Source organism: Bombina bombina, chromosome 3 (genome assembly GCF_027579735.1).
Source record: "Bombina bombina isolate aBomBom1 chromosome 3, aBomBom1.pri, whole genome shotgun sequence".
Classification (NCBI taxonomy): Eukaryota; Metazoa; Chordata; class Amphibia; order Anura; family Bombinatoridae; genus Bombina; species Bombina bombina.
The window spans coordinates 663,960,896-663,988,634 of NC_069501.1; the positions used below are offsets into that span (position 1 = coordinate 663,960,896).

Below are 27,739 nucleotides of genomic sequence, written 5' to 3' on the forward strand. Positions count from 1 at the left end.
TGTGGAGCAGGCACAGCGCCTCAAGGTCTGACAGTCTCAAACACATCTGACAGGGACCTAAAGCTAAGGAGAAAATAGTGTAAAGCAATAACACTAATTTCCGAGAAGGTGATAGCTTTAAGTCAAGATAGTGGTCAGATCGCTCCCTGCGACATCTAGAGACAGTGTTCACCACAACTCTCACTGAGAGGATTACATGGTTACTCACACACACACACAAACAGTCCACACTTGAAGGAAACATACTAATTAAAATTTTCTTCTAACACTTCTCTGCCATCTTCCTATAGTGACAAAAGGCAAAGAATGACTGGGGGTATAGGGGAAGTGGGAGGGATATTTATAGCCTTTGGCTGGGGTGTCTTTGCCTCCTCCTGGTGGCCAGGTGTTGATATTCCCAACAGTAATGAATGAAGTTGTGAACTCTCCCTGCCTTTGGAAAGAAAAATACATTTCAGCGGATAACCGAAAGTTTGAGAAAAAGTTAAAAGGGATAGTAAACCCCAAATATTTTATTGTCTAAAATTTTAGATAACTTTATTTATCACTTCCCATTTTTGCACAACTCACCCTATTATAGAAATATACCTTTTACCTCTGTAATCACCTTGTACCTAAGCTTCTGCAAACAGCCTCCGAATCTCAGATTTTTTGACAGACTTTCATATCAGGCAATTTGCGCCGACTCAAATAACTCCATGTGCGTGAGCACAATGTTATATGAAACACATGAACCAACACCCTCTACCTGTGAAAAACTGTCAAATGCATTCAGATAAGAGGCGGCATTCAAGGGTTTTAGAAATTAGCATATGAGCCTACCTAGGTTTAGCATTCAACTAATACTAAGAACAAAAGCAAATGTGATGATAAAAGTAAATTAGAAAGTTGTTTAAAATTACATGCCCTATATGAATCATGAAAGTTAAATTTGGGATTCACTATCCCTTTAAGGATTTTAAAGTTTTTTTTTGTTATTTTATGTGATTGTATCTGGCAGCCAAATAGTGGCATTAAATATACCGAAATGAGCCTAGAGCAATACCTTGGGTTGTCTAACCTCTTCACGCATTTAGGACATGTTGTCCTAACAGCATTGGGTTTGAAGACCATTAGGAAGGCCCAACCATATGGTGTCCTGAAGCAGCGTGCCTAGTAGCATAGGAAGACCCCCATGATCCAATCCGGCATTGAAATTATGCGATCACATCGAAGATTGCGTCATTTCATTTTTACAGCAAGTGTTTACATCGGAACTTCTATTCAATGGCACTTTGATGCCGATAAGAAGGGGGTTAAAAGCATGTTAGTAAAAATGCTAAAAATTCTACGGTACTTTGGGAAAGTTTCTCTCTGAAATTCCTGGTAGCGGAGGGGTTATAAGTGACAGTAGTCAAGTCAAAATTAAACTTTCATAATTCAGATGGAAAATGTATTAAAATTGCATTCTCTAATTGACGTCTATTATCAAATTTGCTTTGTTCTCTCAGTATTCTTTGTTGAAGACTAAACCTAGGTAGGCTAATAGGAGTGTGCACGTGTCTACAGAAGTCTAATGCAGTAGTGTATTTAAATATGTAGAACACTGCTGCCAAATCGCTAGTCATGTGGATGCTCCTGAGTTCACCTATAATTACTCTTTAACTAAAGGATACCAAGAGAACTAAACAAAATATAAATTAAAATAAAAAATTGTTTAAAAATGTCATGCTCTATCCAATCAATAAGTTTAGACTTTACTGTCCATTTTATGCACAAGCAGTGTTCAGTTAAAGAGGAAGAAACAAACACTATACAGGTGAAACTCTAAAAATTAGAATATCGTGCAAAAGTTCATTTATTTCACTAATGCAACTTAAAAGGTGAAACTAATATGAGATAGACTCATTACATGCAAAGCAAGATAGTTCAAGCCGTGATTTGTCATAATTGTGATGATTATAGCTTATAGCTCATGAAAACCCCAAATCCACAATCTCAGAAAATTAGAATATTACATGCAATCAATAAAACAAGGATTGTACATAGAACAATATCGGACCTCTGAAAAGTATAAGCATGCATACGGTATGTACTCAGTACTTGGTTTGGGCCCCTTTTGCAGCAATTACTGCCTCAATGCGGTGTGGCATGGAAGCTATCAGCCTGTGGCACTGCTGAGGTGTAATGGAAGACCAGGATGCTTCAATAGCGGCCTTCAGCTCTTCTGCATGGTTTAGTCTCATGTCTCATCTTTCTCTTGGCAATGCCCCATAGATTCTCTATGGGGTTCAGGTCAGGCAAGTTTGCTGGCCAATCAAGCACAGTAATCCCACGGTCACTGAACCAGGTTTTGGCAGTGTGGGCAGGTGCCAAGTCCTGCTGGAAAATGAAGTCAGCATCCCCATAGAGCTCGTCTGCGGAAGGAAGCATGAAGTGCTCCAAAATACCACTGCGTTGACCCTGGACTTAACGAAGCACAGTGGACCAACACCAGCAGATGACATGGCTCCTCAAATCAACACAGACTGTGGAAACTTCACACTGGACTTCAGGCATATTGCCGTGTGTGCCTCTCCATTCTTCCTCCATACTCTGGGTCCTTGGTTTCCAAATGAGATGCTCTCATCAGAAAAAGAGGACTTTAGACCACTGAGCAACAGACCAGGTCAGACGCTTCTGACGTTGTTTGTTGTTCAGGAGTGGGGCTTGACAAGAGGAATACGACATTTGAAGCCCATGTCCAGGATCCGTCTGTGTGTGTGGTGGCTCATGATGCACTGACTCCAGCCTCAGTCCACTCCTTGTGAAAGTCCCCAAGACTTGTGAATGGCCTTTTCCTGACAATCCTCTCCAGGCTGCGGTCATACCTGCTGCTTGTGCACCTTTTTCTTCCACACTTTTCCCTTCCACATAACTTCTATTAATGTGCTTTGATACAGCACTTTGGGAACATTCAACTTATTTTGCAATTACCTTTTAAGGCTTTCCCTCTTTATGGAGGGTGTCAATGATGGTTTTCTGCACAACTGTCAGGTCAGCTGTCTTTCCCCCACGATTGTGATTCCTACTGAACCAGACTGAGAGACCATTTAAAGGCTCAGGAACCCTTTGCTGGTGTTACGGCTTAATTAGCCGATTAGAGAGGGACAATGAGCCTAGAATATTGCACCTTTTCACAATAATCTAATTTTCTGAGATTGTGGATTTGGGGTTTTCATGAGCTGTAAGCCATAATCACCACAATTATGACAAATCACGGCTTGAACTATCTTGCTTTGCATGTAATGAGTTTCATATTAGTTTCACATTTTAAGTTGCATTAGTGAAATAAATGAACTTTTGCAGGATATTCAAATTTTTCGAGTTTCACCTGTATGGCAAAAAGTAAGCGATTAAAGTGAAAGTAAATCCTAGCGTTTTTCAAATGCTAGGATTGACTTTTGAAACAAATAAAGGGGACTCTCATTCATGAAGTATAAGTTACTTCATGTAGAAAGCTCCTTTGTTTTAACTGATCGCCGTTTTTAGCTGCTACAGCAGCCCACGGCTAAAAAAATTTTTTGCTAAGAGGTGACATTTTCACCTCTTAGCCAATAGCCGTGCGGTAAATTCGGCTTGGTGCACATGGGAGCCTGATTTACCGCACGGCTATTGGCTAACAGGTGAAAACGTCACCTCTTAGCAAAAAAAAAAAAAAATGTTTTAGCCGTATGCTGCTATAGAAGCTAAGAACTGTGATCATTTCATGTAGAAAGCTCCTTTATTTCTTTTAACTGATCACCGGTTCTTCGCTTCTATAGCAGCATACGGCTAAAACATTTTTTTGCTAAGAGGTGACGTTTTCACCTCTTAGCCAATAGCCGTGCGGTAAATTCGGCTTGGTGCACATGGGAGCCTGATTTACCGCACGGCTATTGGCTAACAGGTGAAAACGTCACCTCTTAGCAAAAAAAAAAAAAATGTTTTAGCCGTATGCTGCTATAGAAGCTAAGAACTGTGATCATTTCATGTAGAAAGCTCCTTTATTTCTTTTAACTGATCACCGTTCTTAGCTTCTATAGCAGCATACGGCTAAAACATTTTTTTGCTAAGAGGTGATGTTTTCACCTCTTAGCCAATAGCCGTGCGGTAAATCAGGCTCCCACGTGCACCAAGCCGAATTTACCGCACTGTTATTGGCTAAGATGTGAAAACGTCACCTCTTAGCAAAAAAATGTTTTAGCCGTATGCTGCTATAGAAGCTAAGAACGGTGATCAGTTAAAAGAAATAAAGGAGCTTTCTTCATGAAGTATCTTATACGTCACAAATGAAAGTGCCCTTTATTTGTTTCAAAAGTCAATCCTAGGGTTTGTAAGACGCTAGGATTTACTTTCACTTTAATATGAAGTTGCCCCTCACTCCTTTGCATCTATAACATTTGCAATTCTTCTAGGAATGCTTCCACAAGATTTTGGAGTGTGTCTGAGGGAATGTATGCCAATACAGCCAAAGCAGCACTTTTGAGGTCAGGCACCGATGTTGGATAACATTTTGCTCGCAATATGCGTCCCAATTACTTCAAAAAGGTGTTCAATGACGTTGGTCAGGGCTCTGTGCAAGTCACTTGAGTTACTCCACACTAAACCATGGCTTTGTTGACATAATTTTGTACAAAGTGGCACAGTCATGCTGGAACAGAAAATAAACTGAAGTATAGCGAGGGTTAATACACCTTTAAAGCTTATTAAAATCAGAGGCAGAATTAAAAATAAAGCATTAATCTAGCAAGCCTCTGAAGAGTATTTAGCAATAATATGTAAATTGTTTTACAAAAAAATGCAGTAAAGACTGCACAAAAAAATAATATAATATAATATATATAATATAATATAATATATACCAGCCAGACGATACACACGCCATAATTAAAATAAACGGAGTTAAATATTGAATAACCTATAGTGATACAATGTATACCAGAAGAGCAAGTTTAATGCAATAAGGGGCTAGAGTACCAATATTGATATTAAGGAAAAGGAAATTTATGCTTACCTGATAAATTGATTTCTTCTACGATACGACAAGTCCACGGATTCATCCTTACTTGTGGGATATTATCCTCCTGCTAACAGGAAGTGGCAAAGAGCACCACAGCAGAGCTGTATATATAGCTCCTCCCTTCTCTCCACCCCCTGTCATTCGACCAAAGGTATAGGAAGAGAAAGGAAAAGCTAAAAAGGTGCAGAGGTGACTGAAGTTTTGAAAATAAAATAAATTCTGTCTTAAAAAAAAGACAGGGCGGGCCGTGGACTTGTCGTATCGTAGAAGAAATCAATCAGGTAAGCATAAATTTCCTTTTCTTCTACAAGATACGACGAGTCCACGGATTCATCCTTACTTGTGGGATAAAATACCAAAGCAACAGGACACGGATGAACGGGAGGGACAAGACCGATACCTAAACGGAAGGCACCACTGCTTGAAGAACTTTTCTCCCAAAAATAGCCTCCGAAGAAGCAAAAGTATCAAATTTGGAAAAAATATGAAGGGAGGACCAAGTCGCAGCCTTACAAATCTGTTCAACAGAAGCATAGTTTTTAAAAGCCCATGTGGAAGCCACCGCTCTAGTAGAATGAGCCGTAATTTTTTCAGGAGGCTGCTGTCCAGCAGTCTCGTATGCCAGGCAGATGATGCTTCTCAGCCAAAAAGAAAGAGGTAGCCGTAGCTTTTTGACCCCTACGCTTTCCAGAATAAACAATGAATAGAGAAGATGTTTGACTGAAATCCTTGGTCGCTTTTAAGTAAAACTTAAAAGCACGAACCACGTCCAAGTTATGTAACAGACGTTCCTACTTAGACGAAGGATTAGGACACAAGGAAGGAACAACAATTTCCTGATTAAAGGGACAGTCTACACCAGAATTGTTATTGTTTTAAAAGATAGATAATTACTTTTTTACCCATTCCCTAGTTTTGCATAACCAACAGTTATATTTATATATTTTTTACCTCTGTGATTATCTTGTATCTAAGCCTCTGCAGACTGCCACTTTATTTCAGTTATTTTGATAGACTTGTAGTTTAGCCAATCAGTGATGGCTCCCAGGTAACTTCACGTGCATGGGCACAGTGTTATCTATATGAAAAACATGAACTAACACCATCTAGTGGTGAAAAACCTGTTAAAATGCATTCTTAAGAGGTGGCCTTCAAGGTCTAAGAAATTAGCATATGAACCTCCTAGGTTAAGCTTTCAACTAAGAATACCAAGAGAACAAAGAAAAATGGTGATAAAAGTAAATTAGAAAATTGTTTAAAATTACATGCCCTATCTGAATCATGAAAGTGTTTTTGGACTAGACTGTCCCTTTAATATTCTTATTTGAAACAACCTTAGGAAGGAATCCAGGTTTAGTACGCAAAACCACCTTATCAGAATGGAATATAAGATAAGGCGAATCACATTGTAACGCAGAAAGCTCAGAAACTCTTTGAGCAGAAGAGATAGCAACTAAGAACAAAACTTTCCAAGATAAAAGCTTAATATCTATGGAATGCATGGGTTCAAAAGGAAACCCTTGAAGAACATTGAGAACTAAATTCAAACTCCATGGCGGAACAATAGGTTTAAACACAGGGTTGATTCTGATTAAAGCCTGACCAAAAGACTGAACGTCTGGGACATCCGCCAGATGCTTGTGTAGTAAGATTGACAAAGCAGAAATTTGTTCCTTTAAGGAACTAGCTGATAATCCCTTCTCCAATCCTTCTTGGAGAAAGGGCAAAATCCTAGGAATCCTAACCCTACTCCATGAGTAGCCCTTGGATTCGCACCAATAAAGATATTTACGTCATATCTTATGGTAAATCTTGCTAGTGACAGGCTTTCGAGCCTGAATCAAAGTATCAATGACCAACTCCGAGAATCCCCGCTTAGATCAAATCAAGCGTTCAATTTCCAGGCAGTCAGCTGCAGAGAATTTAGATTTGGATGTTGGAACGGACCTTGAATGAGAAGGTCCCGTCTCAATGGAAGTTTCCACGGCGGCAGAGAGGACATGTCCACTAGATCCGCATACCAAGTCCTGCGTTGCCATGCAGGCACTATTAGAATTACAGAAGCTCTCTCCTGTTTGATTCTTGCAATCACACGAGGCAGGAGAGGAAATGGTGGAAACACATAAGCCAGGTTGAACGACCAAGGTACTGCTAGAGCATCTATCAGTACATCTATCAGTACAGCTTGGGGATCCCTTGACCTGGACCCGTAACGAGGAAGTTTGGCATTCTGACGAGATGCCATCAGATCCAATTCCGGTGTGCCCCATTGATGAATCAACGACGCAAACACCTCAGGATGGAGTTCCCACTCCCCCGGATGAAAAGTTTGACGACTCAGAAAATCCGCTTCCCAGTTCTCTACTCCTGGGATATAGATTGCGGATAGATGGCAAGAGTGAGCCTCCGTCCATCGGATTATCTTTGAAACCTCTATCATCGCTAGAGAACTACTTGTTCCGCCTGGATGATTGATATATGCTACAGTCATGATATTGTCCGACTGAAATCTTATGAATTTGGCCAAAGCCAACTGAGGCTACGCATGAAACGCATTGAATATTGCAGTTCCAGAATATTGATTGGCAGTAGAGACTCCACCTGAGTCCAAACACCCTGAGCCTTCAGGGAATTCCAGACTGCACCCCAGCCAAAGAGACTGGCGTCCGTTGTCACTATTACCCATGCTGGCCTGCGGAAGCACATTCCCTGGGACAGACGATCCTGTGACAACCACCAAAGAAGAGAGTCTCTGGTCTCTTGATCCAGATTTATCTGAGGAGATAAATTTGCATTATACCCATTCCACTGTCTGAGCATGAACAGCTGCAGTGGTCTGAGATGAAAGCGAGCAACGGAACTATGTCCATTGCCGCTACCATTAATCCAAATACCTCCATACACTGAGCCACTGATGGCCGAGGAATGGACTGAAGTGCTCGGCAAGTATTTAGAATCTTTGATTTTCTGACCTCTGTCAGAAATATTTTCATGTCTACCGAGTCTATCAGAGTTCCCAAGAATGGAACTCTCGTTAGTGGAACTAGTGAACTTTTTTCTATATTCACTTTCCAACCATGAGTTCTTAGAAATGCCAACACGATGTCCGTGTGAGATTTGGTCAGATGGTAAGTTGACGCCTGGATCAAATTATCGTCCTGATAGGGCGCCACTGCTATGCCCCGTGGTCTAAGAACTGCTAGAAGGGACCCTAGCACCTTTGTGAAGATTCTGGGAGCTGTGGCCAACCCGAAAGGAAGGGCCACAAACTGATAATGTTCGTCCAGAAAGGCAAACCTTAGAAACTGATGATGATCCTTGTGGATAGGAATGTGAAGATACGCATCCTTCAGGTCCACGTGGTCATATAATGACCCTCCTGGATCATTGGTAAAATTGTTCGTAAAGTCTCCATCTTGAACGATGGGACTCTGAGAAATTTGTTTAGACATTTGAGATCTAAAATAGGTCTGAAATTTCCCTCTTTTTTGGGAACCACGAACAGATTTGAGTAAAACCCCTGTCCCTGTTCTAGTTTTGGAACTGGGCAAATTACTCCCATGGTATAGAGGTCTTTAACAAGGCGTAAGAACGCCTCTCTTTTTGTCTGGTCTACAGACAAACGTGAAAGATGAAATCTCCCTCTTGGGAGCAAATCCTTGAATTCCAGCTGATATCCCTGGGTCACAAATTTCCAATGCCCAAGGATCCTGAACATCCCTTGCCCAAACCTGAGCAAAGAGAGAAAGTCTGCCCCCTACTAAATCCGGTCCCGGATCGGGGGCTGCCCCTTCATGCTGTCTTGGTAGCAGCAGTGGGCTTCTTAGCTTGTTTATTTTTATTCCAGGCCTGGTTAGGTCTCCAGACTGACTTGGATTGAGCAAAATTCCCTTCCTGCTTTGTGGAGGAAGAGGAAGCAGAGGGTCCTCCTTTAAAGTTTAGAAAGGAATGAAAATTATTTTGTTTACCCCTCATCTTAAGACTTATCCTGAGGCAGGGAATGACCTTTACCTCTGGGCCTGAATTGAAGAAAATCATTTGACATTACTAAATAGGGTCTTACCCTTAAAAGGAATAGCTAAAAGCTTAGATTTTGATGACACATCAGCAGACCAAGAATTGAGCCATAACACTCTACGTGCTAAAATGGCAAAACCTGCATTTTGTGCCGCTAATTTAGCCATTTGAAAAGCGGCATCAGTGATAAAAGAATTAGCTAGCTTGAGAGCCTTAATTCTATCCAAAATGTCATCTAATGGGGTCTCAACCTTAAGAGACTCTTCTAGAGCATCAAACCAAAAAGCTGTTGCAGTAGTAACTGGAACAATGCAAGCTATAGGCTGTAAAAGAAAACCCTGATGAATAAATACATTTCTTTAGAAGACCCTCTAACTTTTTATCCATAGGGTCTTTGAAAGCACAACTGTCCTCAATAGGTATAGTTGTACGCTTAGCCAGGGTAGAAATAGCTCCCTCCACCTTAGGGACCGTTTGCCAAGAATCCCGAATGGTGTCAGATATGGGAAACATTTTCTTAAAATTAGGAAGGGGAGAGAACGGTATACCTGGTCTATCCCATTCCTTTGTAACAATGTCCGAAATTCTTTTGGGAACTGGAAAAACATCAGTGTAAGTAGGCACCTCTAGATATTTGTCCATCTTACACAATTTCTCTGGTGGTATCACAATAGGGTTACAATCATCCGAAGTAACAGGTGGAGGTGTTCAAGCCTAAATTTAAAGGACATGTCGTCCGAATCTGTCTGGGGCAACACATTTCCTGAGTCTGAAAGTTCCCCCTCAGACAGCAATTCCCCGACCCCCAAATCAGAGCACTGTGAGGGTACGTCGGAAATGGCCAATAAGGCCTCAGAGTTCAGTATTTACCTTAATACCTGGCCTACTGAGTTTCCCCTGTAAAATTGGCAGTTTAGATAATACCTCTGTAAGGGTAGTAGACATAACTGCAGCCATATCTTGCAGAGTAAAAGAATTAGACGCACTAGAAGTACTAGAGAGTGGGCATTAAAAAGGTTTTGACACTTGGGGAGAATTGGATGGCATATCCTGATTCTCTTCAGACTGAGAACCATCCTTAGACATACTTTTATCACCTAATATATGTTCTTTACAGTGTAAGGCCCTTTCAGTACAAGAAGGACACAATGTATGAGGGGGTTCCACAATGGCTTCTAAACAGAGCATTGACTTTCCTCAATGTCAGACATGTTGAACAGGCTAGTAATAATCACAAAGGTCGTTAAACACTTTAATTTATTAAAACAAAACTTTTGAAAAAAAAGTACTGCGCCTTTAAGAATACAAAAGCGCACAATTTTTCCAAACCTGCTTAAAAATTATAACAAATGTTCAATTTTAAGGTATTCCTATCCTAAATTGCAGTCGGATATTGCACCACAAGGAAGGGCAAATTAAACCTCTTAAATGATTAATTTAACACAAAACAGTTAATGAAAAAACTTAAACAAACCCCTGCACCTCGCCACAGCTCGGCTGTGGCGCCTACCTGCTCCCAGGGATCTGACAAACTGATCAATATCAATCCGGTAGACAATCACTCAGTTTGGGCCCAACCGAAGCTGTAGTTCTTCTTGACAAACTAACTGCGCATCTGAGGTGCAAAAACTAGGCCCCGTCCATCATATATGATGTACTCTCAGCCTAAACAACCGCATGTAAAACGGTTTAAAACTAGCCATGTGGATAAACATTCATAAAATGTATGATTAACGCCATGTGAACCCCCCAGCACAATGTACAACAACCAGCTATATAAATGTTTTGCAATAAAAACCGTTAAGATGCCCCAGTAATACCCTTTCTTTTGTCTATAGGATTACTGCTTACCCCTTCTCTCTTTGGGAACGGTCAGCCAGTTCTGATATATCACAGTCTCCTCAGAAATAAATGACTGAACATACCTCAATGCTTGTAGCATGAAAACGTTCCCCACACTGAAGATTTCTCTAGTATTCCTCAGCCATTCTGTGGGAACCCACATGGATCTTAGTGACAACTGCTAAGATCATCAACCTCAGGGCAGAAATCTTCTATATGCTGCCTGAGGAAAATAGTACTCACCGGTACCATTTAAAATAAAAAAACTTCTTGATTGAAGAAACTAAAAACTATCATTTTAACACCTTTTTCACTTTACCTCTTCCTATTACTAGTATAGGCAAAGAGAATGACTGAGGGTGGAGAGAAGGGAGGAGCTATATATACAGCTCTGCTGTGGTGCTCTTTGCCACTTCCTGTTAGCAGGAGGATAATATCTCACAAGTAAGGATGAATCTGTGGACTCGTATCTTGTAGACGAAATATATCACCTGATCTACGGCTAAGCCCCTCTATAGAGGGATCTACAATTAATATTACTCTATCTTGTAGCTTAAGTTGTAATATCAGCAGCTATTTGAAGTATCAGAAACTGCAGAGTAAGCAACGTTAAAAAGTAGGGACTATGCCCACGTGAGAGTGCCCCGATGCGCGTTTAACATAACGCTTCCTTTGGTATAAACTGCTTAAAGTGATAATAAATCCTAGCATTTTTGAAATGCTATGATTTACCAGTGCTACAAATAAAGGGGATTTTTAGCCAGAAAGTATAAAAAAAAAAAAAACACCACTTCAAGCTGAAAGTTTCTTACCTTTCCTTCAGCTTATGCCACAATGAGCAACTCAGGCCTAACACGGCAAAAACACTTTCTTTAATGAGCTGGCGTTTCCACCTCTTTTCTGTGTTTGCTAGGATTTACCATCACTTTAAGGCAAATGTAAATTTTTCATAGGCCGATTGCCCACCCCAAACATAAAAAGGTGCCTAGCTGGGGAATTTCACTAGTTTATCCTAACCCGTATTAATAAAAAAAACTCTTTCTACAAATCAATTTAATTTGCAAACATTTGCACTTTTTCCAGCCGAGATACAAAAACACAGCCTGGTAAAATGAATATACAATGGATACCAGTTCCTTTCAGTCACCATAAGGTTAAACTGAATGGATAGCTCTAATATTTTCACAGCTATTATAAACAAATAGGACTGTTGTCCTTGAAGCATACACAGATCTGAGTGATCAGTATTTATTTACAACCTTTCAAAGCCATATGGCACAAATCAGGATTAACCTAAACATAATCCAACTATTTCATAGCCAGTCTTGCAATACCTTGAGTAAGAGATAATCTTTTCTCCTTAGTATTCTAGTGCATTGTATGGAAATTATAAACTGCTGCAGCACAGCAAAAAGGGAGGGGGGGGGAGAGAAGTGCAATGCATAAAAGAGCTGATGCATAGCCTGTAAAGCTGGCAAACATGTGAAAGACGATCAGTAACTAGAATGCTACTTAGCCAACAGTACTGCAAAAGATTTTTGAAAAATGTGCCAAAGAAGAGGGTGGTTAGGTTCTTTGTGCTCTTTAGAGACCCCCAAACAAAAACATGAGTGTAAGAGCCAATTTGCTGCAGTTAGCACACATTTTGAGCAAGTCAGAATAAAGAGGGGGCAATTCAAAGATACGAAACCCAACATTTCTCTTTCATGATTCAGATAGAGCATGCAATTTTAAACAACTTTCTAATTAAAGGGACAGTATACTGTAAAATAGTTTTTCCCTTAATGTGTTTACAATTGCTTTTTTACCAACTGCAGAGTAAAAAAATTTATGAAAATTAGCTTTTTAAGGTTTATTTCTGTATATTAAAGCTCTGATTTTGTGTTTTGAAGCCACAGCCTAATAAAATAGGTTGAGCTTGTAGATATAATCAGATCTTATTACTGTATCACATTGTGCACATATACCTGCTTCTTTATCTTATATCTGTCCTTAAAACAATCACCAATACTTTGAGACAACAATGGAAAATCAACATTTTATTACCTTATCTCTGCTTTATGACACTGGGAGTGTAATTTCTTCTGCTGGCTGTGTTTACAAAGCTTATCTATAGCTGGTACGCGCGGCCACAAACTTTCAGAATAGGTGGGGATACCACATGCTAAATTAACAATTTCAAATGCAAATATAAGGTTAAAGGAGCTACTTGTAAACAATTTAATACACTCCAGCAGGTAAAGTGGATCATTGGGAACAAATTAAAGGGGAGAACATTTTTGAGTAAACTGTCCCTTTAACTTATATCGTAAATGTTTTTGTTCTTTTGGTCATTTTTGGTAGGCTTAGGAGCTGGCTCATTCTAAAATATTTACTATTTTAGAGACGATAAACATGGCACCGTTCCTGCACCCGTATCTCTTACTTTCTTTAGCTGAAGGATGACAAATCCGGCTTCATCCAATTCTTGCGTCGAGCTCGTGAGGCACACAACGATAGGATGAAGCCGGATTTGTCATCCCTCAGCTAAAGAAAGTAGATGCAGCTGTAGGAATGGCACAATGTTTACCATCTCTTAAATTGTAAATATTTGAAAAATGCCATGTTAAAAAAAAAAATTAAAGTGCCCTTGTTTTTTTTTAATAGTAATTTTATATAGTAGCCAGAAAATCGTTCAACTTGACAATCACATTAAAAGGGACATTAAACACTAAATAAATGTTTAATAGAAAACAAAAGATTAGTCTGAGAAAAATATGTAGATGTATTTTTTAAACCCCTTAAGGGCCTAGCATTTCAGACTAAAACTTCCCCAAAAGACCAGATTAAATTAGCATTTTTGCCAACACGAGCCTTGATCCTTTTTACCTATTAAAACGATATCTTTTTTTTAGTAGATAACCTAAAGTATTGATCTAGGCCGATTATGGTATATTTTATGCCACCATTTTAGCACCGAATGAGATTTAAAAAAAAAAAAAAAAAAAAAAAAAAAACACACAAATTTCACAAACTTTAGGTTTCTCACTGAAATTATTTACAAACAGCTTATGCAATCATGGCACAAATGATTGTAAAAGCTTCAGAAAAGAGTAGAGTCAGAAATGTGAGTTTCTGGCTCCAAGAGCAGATTACATTTATTAGCACTTACTGTCCCCTACATTAGGTATCAGACCTTGAAAAGGAAGAAAAAGTGGGTGGAGCAGCGTGTATCTATAATTAAAACCTAACTTTTATTTCAACACTTAAAAAAAGAATAATGACATACAATTTAAAAACACAAATTTGCGTAGAACTTGGGAATTGGGGTTAAATTGTACCCTTTATTTAGTATTTTGGGGAAGTAAAGAAATGAAAAAAAGGGCATCAACGTTCAGATACTATAATACTCAATTACGGTGATCTGAAGAACTAATATAAGTGTGGATTCTCTTCTATCTCTAACAACTACGTTACTGTATCAAATTATTGATGTGCATACATATGATGTTGCTCTGGGTATTATATCTCTCTGATAAGATTGAATAACGTACACCTCCTCTATTAGGCTTATATATCAGATTGAGGTAATATAGTATCGTATTCAATTATATTAATAAGAGAATAAACTTTTATGATTTAGGATTTCGGTGTTGTGTACACGTGCAAAGAGGATTCTACTGTATATGCTGGGGTTCGAGTATCAAGAAAAAATGTATACATCTGGCTACAATAAACTGCAGAGATAACTGCCTTTAGATAATGCTTAAATAGCAAATTTTATCTTAGTCCTTAGAAGAGTAATGGGAGCATTCCCCTTATTTCTGGGGCACTGTACTCTGTACACAAGCTGTTGTATCTTTTCTCTTAATCTTGTTTAAGTAAATATATCTGCAGAATCAGATCATGCATATAAACACATACACACGCATGCAGTTTGTTGTTTAGATCGTTGGTACAGATACTTTGTATCAATAGTTGGAGATTATATAGGTTGATACTTGTGAACGATATCTTAGTGTGGCAATGTAACTTAGTTGCTATTGTGCTTCTTTTTCAACCTATCTTTTTTATTACGTATGAATACTTGTTAAGTGTTGAGATTACAAACTGCAAATGAAGTAGTTATTGGTTCTATTTTTTGTAGAATCAAATCAATGTAGGGCTGATTAATCCTTCCCCTTAATATATATATATATATATATATATATATATATATATATATTGACTTTGACTTAACTGCAGTTTTGTGTAATTCAATATGTTATATATCTCTGTATATTTTTCTTGAATTTTCTTGGAAGTCAATACACTTGACCTTATGTATTGTTTCTTAGTTTACTGAAATTTGTGTATATGTTTGGTACATTCAGTAATATATCCTACTTGCTAGTACAATATTTATTCACAGTATTGTTTATAAATTCTTGCAGTTCGCTTATATTATTAAGTAATACTGCTGACTGTATAATACTGTAATGATTTTATATATCTAGACCCTGATAGCTTGCTTAGATAATCTCACTCATATTAAAGAGCTCTTAATAATTATACTGTTGAGTGGACTATACAAATACAGGTCTTGGTTTGTTAACCATAACATCTAAGCTAAGTCTGCAATTGTCCCCCGATTTCAAGCAGTGTTGCTTGGGAGCCGGTATATTTTTTGGTATAGCAGTCTTGTGATCTTTGAAATATTGACTAGCGTCTGATAAATTATAGTGGAATCAGGTCAGGTAATACTGATACTTCTATAGCAGCGGTTACTCGGTAAAGTTCAGAGCCACACTTTTTTTCTCATTCACACTGTATTGTTGTTTAGTTATCCTTACATTCACATCGTATTATTGTATTACTAAATGTAGAAGCATACACTTCGGCCTTTCCCAACTTATTTTAAATTATTCCCCAATACTCATTCATGCATTCATTTTTGTAGTCTAAGATTGTAAAAGCTTCTCTGTGATCTCCTTTGTTCATAAATGGCAGACATATGGCTTTGCCATTGCTTTTTAGTATATAGAAGCCCTCTAATTGCAGCTGTGCACCACACTTATTGCCAGCAGTGAAGGGGTTAATTAGGTAGCCTGTAAGGGTAATTTTAGCTTTAGTGTAGAGATCAGCCTCCCACCCTCTGATCCCTCTCAAACAGCTCTCTTCCCTCCCCCACAATGGTCACCCCATCTTAAAGGGACATTATACACATTTTTTCTTTGCATACATGCTTTATAGATCTATTTATATAGCCAATTATGGTTGTTTTTTAAAAAAATGTATAGGTTTTGCTTATTTTTAAATAACATCACTCTGATTTTCAGACTCCTAACCAAGCCCCAAAGTTTTTGGAGAATGCAGTCAGCTACCTTCTCCAGCTTGCTCCCGTTTGTGTAAAGGGTCTTTTCATATGCATAAGAAGGGGGAGGGGGAGTGTCTTATTTCCCACTTGAAGTGGGCTTTCCAGCTACCTTTTCAACAGAGCTAAACTGAGAGCTTCTAAGTAAGTTTTTAAAGTTTTATACTGGATTTTTATATCAGTATTGGTGCATCTTATTCTTTATAGTAGTGTCTATTACATGCAGTTATATGAAAATGAGTGTATACTGTCCCTTTAAGTTCTCGTAGACAGTCTGCCAACAATATGCAGTTTTACACTTTTTTTATTTTTATTTTATTTATTTTTTTTCTCCAGAAGAAACAACTACATGTTTATTTATATCCCTAGGATTATATAACACACAAAATACAGTTGGCCCTCGTTTTACAACGATTCAATTTACACTGTTTCAGAATAACAACCTTTTTTTCCCAGTCATGTGACTGCTATTGAAAGGCATTGAGAAGCAGTGCATTTATTAAAATAGCCAGTAGGTGGAGCTGTCCGCTTGTGTTGCAGCAAAGCCAAGCAAGCTGAAATTAATCAGTTTAACCAGACCTGAGCTATCGAGCAGATTTTAAAGGAACAAGATCTTCCCGTCTATAAATCAGTCCAGATTGGAATACATAGCTAGAACAGTTTGCAGAAAAATGCAAGTGAAGTCTGTGTTGTGTAATTATTTTATTAGGTTTATAAACTGTTTAGCATTTAAAGTCTTCATTTCAAAGCTTTAAAAATAATGTATTAGGTGTTACTTATGAAAATTTTGAGAGGGGCCTATCTCCCTCACTTCCCATTGACTTGCATTATATACTGGGTTTCCATTGACCACGGTTTCGATTTACAACCATTCCTTCTGGAACCTAACCCCGGCGTAAAGTGAGGGCTACATGTATAAATATAATAAAAGCCCCCACTGGCATTCTGAGCAACTGCAGTATTTAAAATGCTAATGCACTGAGAGTAGCTAGGTATGCTGCACATGCAGAGAAAATGTTTACATAAAAACAGTTATAACTGTTACTAGAAGCATTTTTGCAAATACATATATTACAAATAGGTTTCTATTCAATGATGTAATTCATCAATGTGCATTAATTCTCCAGTGCATTAACTACTATATGTACCACAGAAGAAGAAAAATAAAAATTAGTATCTTTGTTGGTAACTGACACAATGGGATGTGCTTATGAAATGGATGTACTGACGCTCCAAGAGTTCTGAAACCAAAACGTATCAGTCATTAACGCACTTCTATGCCTCATGTACCCTTTGCATTTGAGGTGCTCAGGGTTGATTCTTCCCATAGAGATATTTAAAGGGACATGAAACCAAATTATTCTCATAATCAGGTGTTCCAAATTTACTTCATTCTTTTGGAATCCTTTGTTGAAGGCGCACCAATGCACTACTAGGAGGCAAGCTAGCTAGCTAAACACATTGGGACAGTCAATGCTAAGATGCATATAAGTGCAGCAACCAATCAACAGCTGGCTCCAAGTATTGCATTGCTGCTCCTGTGTCCTGAGACAACCTAGGTATGCTTTACAACAAAGAACTAAGCAAAATATATATTACAAGTAAATTGGAAACTTATTTAAAATGTTATGCTCTATTCAAATCTTGAAAGAAATATAATATAGGTTTCATATAACTTTAAGTTCCCGTATTGAATGGCTATGGTCCCTGTGCAAGGTTACAGTGTTTTAAAACTTGGGACCTCGGGAAGTTAAAGGGACAGGAAACCCCAAAGATTTCATTCATGACTTGGATAGAACAAACAATTTTAAAGCCACTTTCAAATTTACTTTTATTATCAAATATGCTTTGCTTCATTCTCTTGCAATCCTTTACTAAAGGAACAACATTGCACTACTGGCAGCTAGCTAAAACACATCTAGTTAGCCAATCACAAGAGACAAAAAGGTATACAGTCTCCAATTAGCAGCTAGCACCCACTAGTGTAGGATCTGTGCGTATTCATTTTTAACAAAGCATACCAAGAGAAAAACACATTTAAAAACAGATGTGATTTGAAAAGTCTTAAAAATTACATGCTGATTCTTGCCAATTGAATTGTGACTCTTATCACTTTAAAAGTTCTTCCTTACATTAAAAGGAACACGAAACCCAAAAGTTTCTTTGTTATTTAGACATAGCATATGCCTTTAAAAAGTTTCCAATTTTCTTCTATTATTAAATTTGCTTTGCATTCTTTGTTGAGAAGCATACCTAGGTAGTGTACATGATGCAAAACAGAAGATAAGCAGTCTACCAGGAACGAACAGCAGCATCAATAGCTTGTTCTATGGCCAGTTGCCACCTGGGGGTAGATTCTTTCTGGCCAATTGTGCTTTTCATAGAGGAAAACTTTCCTGTAGTACAGATATACCTCAATTTACAGCGCTATCTGGAGCTGAAGTTCAACCTCCAAGGATTTTGAAACGGTGCTGTAATCATCGTGAGATTGCGAGGAAAGGGACTGGCATTTTGTTATGCCCAGTTCACTCTGTTTACAGAATTACAGTGCAATCTGTGTCTCAATGTTGTAGTCAAAAGTTACTACAGTAATTGTCACTATTTTACAGGTACAGTATTTATTGAATACTGTGCTGGTGTTAAACTAAAGTTAGTGCTATTGCACCCCTAATATATGTTAGTTCAAACATGTTTTCAAGATTTTAAACACATTGGAAAGTGAAAAGAAAGCTAAAGCTGTCTTGTTTCACTTTAAAATTCCAGTAAACCTATAAAATAATGTTATATAATTCTGCACATAGTGCAGAATTATATATCATTATTTTTTAGGTTTACTGGCCCTTTAAGGCGGTTTTCACTTTACAGCGGGGATCCGGTCCCTAACCTGCTGTATGAGCGGGGTATACCTGTATATCAGTCTGATCCCGCCGACGTGGTCAGTCCAGCCCCAAAATACCAGACAATTCTCCTCTGAACAAGGAAAACGGCAACCCCAGACTATCGTTTTGGCCTTTTTTGGGCCTCGTCAGTGAGGTGCAGCCATATCCCTCTAAGCGTGATGAGTTTCTCTAATTCAGAAAGGTTAAGTTCTTGTCTGTGAAAGGCGCATGTTGAGCAAAAAGAGGCTGCTTCTTGGGTAGTAACTAGCCATAGAACAAGCTATTATGCTATAGTTTGTTCCCAGGTAAAGTGCTTCTCTCTTTTTATTTAGGAAGCGTACAAGAGTCTGGAGCATAACATGGCATCAAACATGCTGCCATCTAATGCTCGTGGAAACGTTAAACATTGTTAAAAGATTTCTTGCAAAACTAGTGCCATATAGTGATTCAGGCAGGTGAACACTCCCAAATCTACCCGTTTTTCAAAAGATACAAATAGAAAGAAGTACATTTGATAATAGAAGCATATTATAAAAGCATTTTTTTTTTCTCACTTAGTATGACCTAAAAAAGGCAAGTTCACACCCACCCTTATATTTTACTCCACATAGCTTTCCTCTACTTTACAACACAATATTGGATACACAACTTCAGATTAGATACCTCAAAGGAGAATGATACACACACAAGGCACACTTTAAATGTGATGTACAGGGTTAACCAACAGTGCAACAGTCACCTCCGTCACAGAAAAGGTTAAACCAATCCGTTCCACCTTCACCAGTTTGTCACCGGCAAGCCTGTACCTTAGTCCAGTGGGTGCAACACTCCCTAGCCTGTACTAAACCCAGGAAAAAAAAAAAAAACCTCCACTTTAATGCCACCCACACTAAACTATCTCTGCTGCCACCACCTTAAGATTATTATATGGGAAATCCTAAAGGAAAAAAAACCAGACTAATATATTAGAAAATCCAAAAACAAATTTAGCAAACATCAATCTAAAAAAAACAGAATACAGTTAATACTAGCCTCTTCAGTAACATGGTTAGATAAAGGCAAAAACTTGATAACTGAACATTCAGTATGAAAAAAGGGAAAAAAAAAAAAAAAAAAATAAGTTAGTGCATTTATATATTATTATTGGTTATTTGTAGAGCGTCAGATTCCACAGCTCGAAAATATAAAAAAAAAAAAAAAAAAGGAAGAAGGAGTTAAACAATTACACAAAGCAACAGTTAAAACACGACAGTACTAGCTTAGATATATGTCCCAAGGAGCTTAGCAAGGAAAGATGGTCACTTATGCCGTTTTACACAGCCTCCCATGTAGAACAATATTAAAGTGCCAGTAAACCATAAAAAAAAAAAGTTATTTAATTCTGCACATAGTGCAGAATTATATAACATAATAGCGCAAACATTGTAAAACCAAATTTCCCCTTTGAATCTAAAAAATAACTGCTGTTTTACAGACCCGCTCTCTGTGATCTTCTGAGCGGGTCTGTTTTTTTTCAAACAGCGCATCGGGCCAGCTGTATAGTCACAGCCCGGGCCGACCGCGCCATAGCACTAAGTGCAGCTCGCTCCTGCTCTGTCAGACAGCAGGAGCGAGCTGCACTTAGTGCTATGGCGCGGTCGGGCCGGGCTGCGACTATACAGCTGGCCCGATGCGCTGTTTGAAAAAAAAACAGACCCGCTCAGAAGATCACAGAGAGCGGGTCTGTAAAACAGTTATTTTTTTAAATTCAAAGGGGAAATTTGGTTTTACAATGTTTGCGCTATTATAATGTTATATAATTCTGCACTATATGCAGAATTATATAACTTTTTTTTTATGGTTTACTGTCCCTTTAATTTGCTAAATTCACCATAAAATTTTATTCCGAGGTCAGGTTTCTGATCAGGCCCCTTCCAGAGGGGGCAAGTAAGGTAGCCAACCATTTTTTATGGCAGATCATAACCCCCAAGTTGCATGTCCTGGCTGCAATTAAAGCATAACCTATTTTAAAATTATGTACTTATAAATACACCTAACCTTATAAGCAATCCCATTGTGACATCATAAACATTAATACCAAACGCGACACGTCTATCATATTTGGTCATCTTATAGCATAAAAGTGATAAACAAGTCTAAATATATCAGTGTTTCAACTCTAATCAACCTCAGGTCAGGTCTAGGACTTGACAGAGGGCACGGTCTACTGTCACTCTCTGTGTGGACATCTTTACCTTGTACGTAATAATTAAAAAATAAAAACATTCTCCACCCACTTATATATAATTTTTTTTATATATATATATATATATATATATATATATATATATATATATATATATATATATATATATATATATATATATATATATATATATATATATATATATACACACACATACACATACACACACATATACATACACACAGGTATACCCCACTCATACAGCGGATTAGGGACCGGAGCCTCCCTGTAAAGTGAAAACCGCCTTAAAGTGAAACAAGGCGGTTTTAGCTTTCTTTTCACTTGCCAGTGTGTTTAAAAACATGTTTGAACTAACATATATTAGGGGTGCAATAGTGCTACATTTAGTTTAACACTAGTACAGCACAGTATTCAATTAGTATTCAATAAATACTGTACCTGTAAAATAGTGACAATTACTGTAGTAAAATTTGCCAGACTATAATACTGAGACACAGATTGCACTGTAATGCTGTAAACAGAGTGAATTGAGCATAACAAAATAGTGCCAGTCACTTTTCACGCAATCTCACGATAATTACAGCACTGTTTCAAAATCCTTGGAGGTTGAACTTCAGCTCCACAAAGCGCTGTATTAGCGAATTGCTGTAAAGTGAAGCGCTGTAAAGTGAGGTATACCTGTATATCACAATTGCATAATCCAAAATATTTATTTACAGCCTCCAGTTGTAAATAACACGATTTAAAAAAAAAAAATCTTATGTGACATTTTGTATTTCTAAGGAAGTACAGCACTGTTGAGCATCACGTTTTAGTGAGCTGAAACATGGCTTTTTTCCCTTTCTTGTTTTTTTAAATCATGGTTATAATATAGGCTTGATTTTATTTTTCAAGAGTGTCTTCCTGAGTGTACCTATTAAGGAGGAGGCTGTCCTGTGGTACTTCATAGTAATAATAGTTTTCACAGTGCACCTGAAAAGAGTTGCCGATATGAAGGAAAGTGACACCTATTAGAGACTAAACACACATACAGGAAAAATATCACTATAGTTTACTAGTCAGGGGTTAGTTACTACCCAAGAGGGAAAGAGTTACTAGTCCACTCAAATGTTAACCCCTTAAGGACAGGGCCATTTTTCAATTTCCTTCCCTTAAGGACCAGGGCTATTTTTACATTTCTGCAGTGTTTGTGTTTAGCTGTAATTTTCCTCTTACTCATTTACTGTACACACACACATATCGTTTTTCTCCCCATTAAATGGACTTTCGAAAGATACCATAAATTTTATCATAAAAATGTTTTATTTAAAAATATGATGAAAAAAAAAAAAAAAAAAAATGGAACAAACACTTTTTCTAACTTTGACCCCCAAAAATCTGTTACACATCTACAACCACCAAAAAACACCCATGCTAAATGTTTTCAAAATTTTGTCGTGAGTTTAGAAATACCCTAATTTTTACATGTACTTTGCAAGTTATAGGGCAATAAGTACAAGTAGCACTTTGCTATTTCCAAACCATTGTTTTTCTCAAAATTAGCAATAGTTACATTGGAACACTCATATCTATCATGAATCCCGGAATAACCATTCACATGTATATTATATTTTTTTTTAGTAGACAACCCAAAGTATTGATCTAGGCCCATTTTGGTATATTTCATGCCACCATTTCACTGCCAAATGCATTTCACAATTTTAGGTTTCTCACTGAAATTATTTACAAACAGCTTGTGCAATTATGGCACAAATGGTTGTAAATGCTTCTCTGGAATCCCCTTTGCTCAGGAATAGCAGACATATGGATATGGCTCTGCTTTTTGGTAATTAAAAGGCCGCTAAACACCACACGTGTATTATGCCCAGCAGTGAAGGGGTTAATTAGGGAGCTTGTAGGGTTAATTTTAGCTTTGAAAAGAATATGCCGGCTACTCGCATCAGTTAAAGAGAATCTTTATTATCCATTAAAACAGGAAACAGTTACAAAAGCACATTTGGAGGGGCTCAGCTGCTCTTACGCGTTTCACGCCCGGAGGCGCTTACTCATAGAACAGGTTCTATGAGTAAGCGCCTCCGGGCATTTAACGCGTAAGAACAGCTGAGCCCCTTCATATGTGCTTTTGTAACGGTTTCCAGTCTTAATGGATAATAAAGATTCTCTTTATCTGCTGCGAGTAGCCGGCATATTCTTTTCAATTGTACTCGTTCCCCAGCGATGGGCCTCCCACCCGCCTCCCTGCAATTGCTCCCACCCACCAACGATCGACACCACCGCTGGCCGATGCAGAGAAGGCCACTCAACACTGCACATCTATTTCTGCAGTGCCCCACTCGTGGGTCATGCAGAAATAGCGCAATCTTGTTCTTTTGAGCGAGATTGCGGCAGAGAAAAGCCCAGATCAGCAGCGATGTACAGGGTACGTCTTTGGTCCTTAAAAGGGACATTCCAGTCAAAATTTAAATGCACATAGATTACATCTTTGAATAGAAACATATTTGCAATAAACATGTATTGGCAAAAAATGCTTCTAGTAAAAGTTATCACTGTTTTAGTGTTAACATTTTTCTCTGCACGTGAAGCATCGCTAGATATTCTCACTGCACCCACATTTTAAATAATGCAGCTGCCCAGATCATCAGTGGGGCTTGTATCATGTCAGCAATTACCAGATGGTACAAGTACCTTTCAAAACTATATTTGAACAGAGTAGCTGTGTTTTTTAGCGATCCTTCGTTAACATTACTTGCAAATCACTGTAAGTATGAAAATGCAACACAATTTATTAGTTATTTTAATTTGATGGTAATCCAAGTGTATACAAAGTAATGTTACGATATTTTCAGAACTTCGTTCATACAAAATGAATTTTGCACCAGCAATAATTTGATCTTGAGCTTGTCGTTGAACTGCTGTTACCCAACACTGCATAAATAACAACATTTGTAATGCGCATGCGCGAAACGGGGCCGTGCTCGCTTTGCCGATGTGAACAGAAACTACTGGCGCATGCGCATATTGTCACAGTAACTGCTGACGCCAATTGACGGCCTCCTAACAGCCAAAAAGTCAATTGGCTTTCGAAACGTGATCATCCTTTACAACAAAAAAAAACACACTGGGTTGATTTACAGATAGCGAACTTGAAAAGAAACAAGTGGTATATCTAAGGAACGAAGTACAAGTATAAGTATTGATGAATGAAACTGACATTTATTTTTAGTGATACATACAATATTTCATTAGAAATTATCGAAGTTAACCTTCAATTTAAATACACTTTTGAAACAGCAATAGCTTTAATTCAAAGCATTTTTGCTAACGCATGCATATTACAAAATTGTTTGTGTTCAATACCAAAATGCATCCATGCGGTTTCCAATTTTGGCTGGAATATCCCTTTAAGGTCATAACGACCAACGTCGTACAGAGTACGTTGGTCGTTAAGGGGTTAAAGGGATAGTAAATCCCAATGCTTTCTTTCACGATTCAGACAGAGCAAGCAATTTTAAGCAGCTTTCTAATTAACTCCCATTATCAATTTTTCTTTGCAATTAACACTTGTAATGTATGGCTCGCCAAATCCTGGAAGCCATGGGTCCAAAGCTCCTACAATTGTACTTCTGACTCCAAACTTTATGTTTTTCTCTACATATATCCAGACATACACCAGTTTCTGTGTAAAGGGATAAAAAGGACATTAGTACATTTGAGGCTTCAAATCGCCAAAAACAGCTATTTCACATACAAAAATAAAACTAAAATTGCCATTTCCCAAACATTTTACACACTGCAGCTACTATAACAAGTGATTGGGAACACATTAACGGGAAGACAATTTTATTTTAAAAGTTCTAGCTGGAAAATATACAACTTAAAAACTCAAGTGATCTGCCACCAACACAGCAGAAAGCCATGTGCAAGAGCATCTTTACAATAATAAAACCAGTGCCGAAAATAACAAATGACAGGCCAAGTTATGAGTGCTGCTGACATCATTCAACACATGTACCTGAAAAATACACAAAAGTAGGCTATGCATACAAACCTTACAGCAATATTGGTTACAGGTCACATTTAGACAAAGCACACTAAGATTTTAAAAGTGAAAAACTCCCAAAATACATCTACCTCTGTTATTAAAGTTACACATGCACTAAAACACTGGAACACTCTCTCTACCTTCTACAGCAGCAGAAGCCCCCACCTTTTTAGCTTTTCCTGAATTTGCTTTCTACAAATTGTTTTTTTATGCAAAAAGTCATGAAAAGCATTTGGGAAAATATATAGACATACCTAGGCATTTTACCATCGCTAATCATACAGGCCATTCTGACAATATCCAAAGGTCGACCTAAACAACGATATACTATTGGTACCTTATACAAATCACAAATTTTATATATATATATATATATATATATATATATATATATATATATATATACATACACACACACACATATACACACACATATATAAAGTATTGATTTTATTAATGCTTGATTTGATTCCACTTGTGCATTATTACAAATTAAAGCACTTTTTAAAACCCATTTTAATAGATTAGTTAGAATAAAAACACCTTCATGAAATGAGAACATTTCCCAAGTCTTAGTTTACAAACTAAAAACGAGCAAAAAAAAAAAAAAAATCTAAGAACCCTAAAGGAAATAAGTGATCACGGAAAGGTCGGTGACCCTGTATGGCTCATTAACTCTTTAGGGAACACAGAGGTAGAGAGCAATACGCAATCAACCTTCTTAGTGCAAAGAGGCTGCTCTCCCGAGACTATCCACGTACAGCCCCGTGGTGACAGGTGCTGCCCGTGCATTTAGCTCCCTCGTGTACCGCAGTGAGATGTCGCACATGTGTCGGTGCAAGCAATGATCAACCTTCCTGTGTTTTTGTTACCTGTCTAGAAATCTCACACTTGTCAGTGGCTTCAGCACACGCTTCTCCAACATGCGTCGACATAATGTGACGCAGCTGTGTCCGTACCGCGCTATAAGCAGCCCAAGAAGTCAAAACTCGGTACTCTACACAAGAACACCGCAGGCTGATTTACCAATCGGAGAAGGGGGGAACACAACCACGTGACAAGAAAAAGAGAGCGCGTTGGTAGACATATTTGTCTCTGGCATTCCCCTTTCCATTGAATTATACTGGTAGTTTACTATCTATACTTAGACGGTAAACCATGTGCGCACTTTAGAAGCAAATGCTACAACGTGCTACGATTATTATTATTCTATTAAGACGTTGCGACTGTGACCATAATAAACATGGTTACCGTCTGCTTCTGCGTATATTTCCCGAGAAACTGGCGATGGTATTCTAATATGAGACGGAAGTGGATGTAACTGGGTACTGAGCGGTGTAAAGAAAGTGACGATTAATATGAGCGACAGTTTAGCGTGTTTACTGGTTGAAAGGGAGGCGTAAATACATTTTATTGCAAAATGAACGCGCCGCCAGCATTCGAGTCATTCTTGTTGTTCGAGGGCGAGAAAAAGTAAGTGCGGTGTAGACTGGTGGCAATAGCATTGCTGCGCTAGGTTCTTCCCAATTCACGTTTTGTAAATACAAATGTTTTGTACTTAGCTATACCATGCCGAAAAATACAGGTGACAATTCCAAGTAATGTGAGCTCTGGATTAGTATAACTTTTTACCCAGTTGACTTTATTTTTTGTTCAGAAAGTAAGTGGTCTCGTTCTCACGTTCAGAATTAAAGGGACAGTTTACCCCAACAATTCTCCCCTTTCAATTGTTCCCAATGGTCCATTTTAACTACTGGAGTGTACTAAATTGTTTACAGGTAGCTCATTTACTCTTATTTCGGCGTTTGAAATACCTGATTTAGCCTGTGGAATCCCAACCTACACTGAACGTTTTTATACTGGAGTCTAGGCTATTGTTAAACCTAAATAAACACAACTATCAGAAGAAATTACAGATTGGTACATACTAAACAGAATATTGGGATGATAGGCTGCAATGCTAAACACTTTCACTCTGTGTCAGTATACTTTTTACACACATACCTGGTAATGACTCTTGTAACTCAAAATTTGTTCTTTTCTGCAGGGCTTGATACTGAGTTGCAAATGTTTAACTATTCATTTGCTTTTATATATATATATATATATATATATATATATATATATATATATATATATATATACACAGTTGTATGGAATCATAGTACATTTATATAGAAATAATTGAAAAATTAGTCAAAACTTTTTTTAGGACTAGATTACTGATTTTAATATAGTACATGTATGCGCAAAGCACAACATTTTACCTGTTTTGATAGGAACCTGGGAATATATGTTTTAAATTGGGATTACAGATTACACATGCCAAGCAAAATATTTGATGTATTTCTGATTAGAATACAGGTATAAATATTTTTTATATATGGTGACTATGGTTACA

At 37.9% G+C, this 27,739-nt stretch overlaps 2 protein-coding genes across 2 annotated transcripts in view; one reads left to right on the forward strand and one right to left on the reverse strand.

Annotated features, from left to right (window-relative positions):
• TXLNG (taxilin gamma) overlaps positions 1-26,359 on the reverse strand; it is a gene marked incomplete in the record, with an annotated part of 389,260 nt that extends 362,901 nt beyond the window's left edge. Inside the window, 1 exon segment of the mRNA XM_053707401.1 lies at positions 26,211-26,359. Coding sequence (XP_053563376.1) covers positions 26,211-26,273 — 63 coding nt within the window.
• A 257-nt stretch (positions 26,360-26,616) lies between these two features.
• The window catches only part of LOC128653863 (DNA-directed RNA polymerase II subunit RPB11-a), a 66,575-nt gene continuing 65,452 nt past the window's right edge, over positions 26,617-27,739 (forward strand). The window contains exon 1 of the mRNA XM_053707402.1: positions 26,617-26,811. Within this exon, the coding sequence (XP_053563377.1) occupies positions 26,759-26,811 (53 nt within the window). The 5' untranslated portion in view covers positions 26,617-26,758. The remainder of the gene's footprint in view (positions 26,812-27,739) is intronic.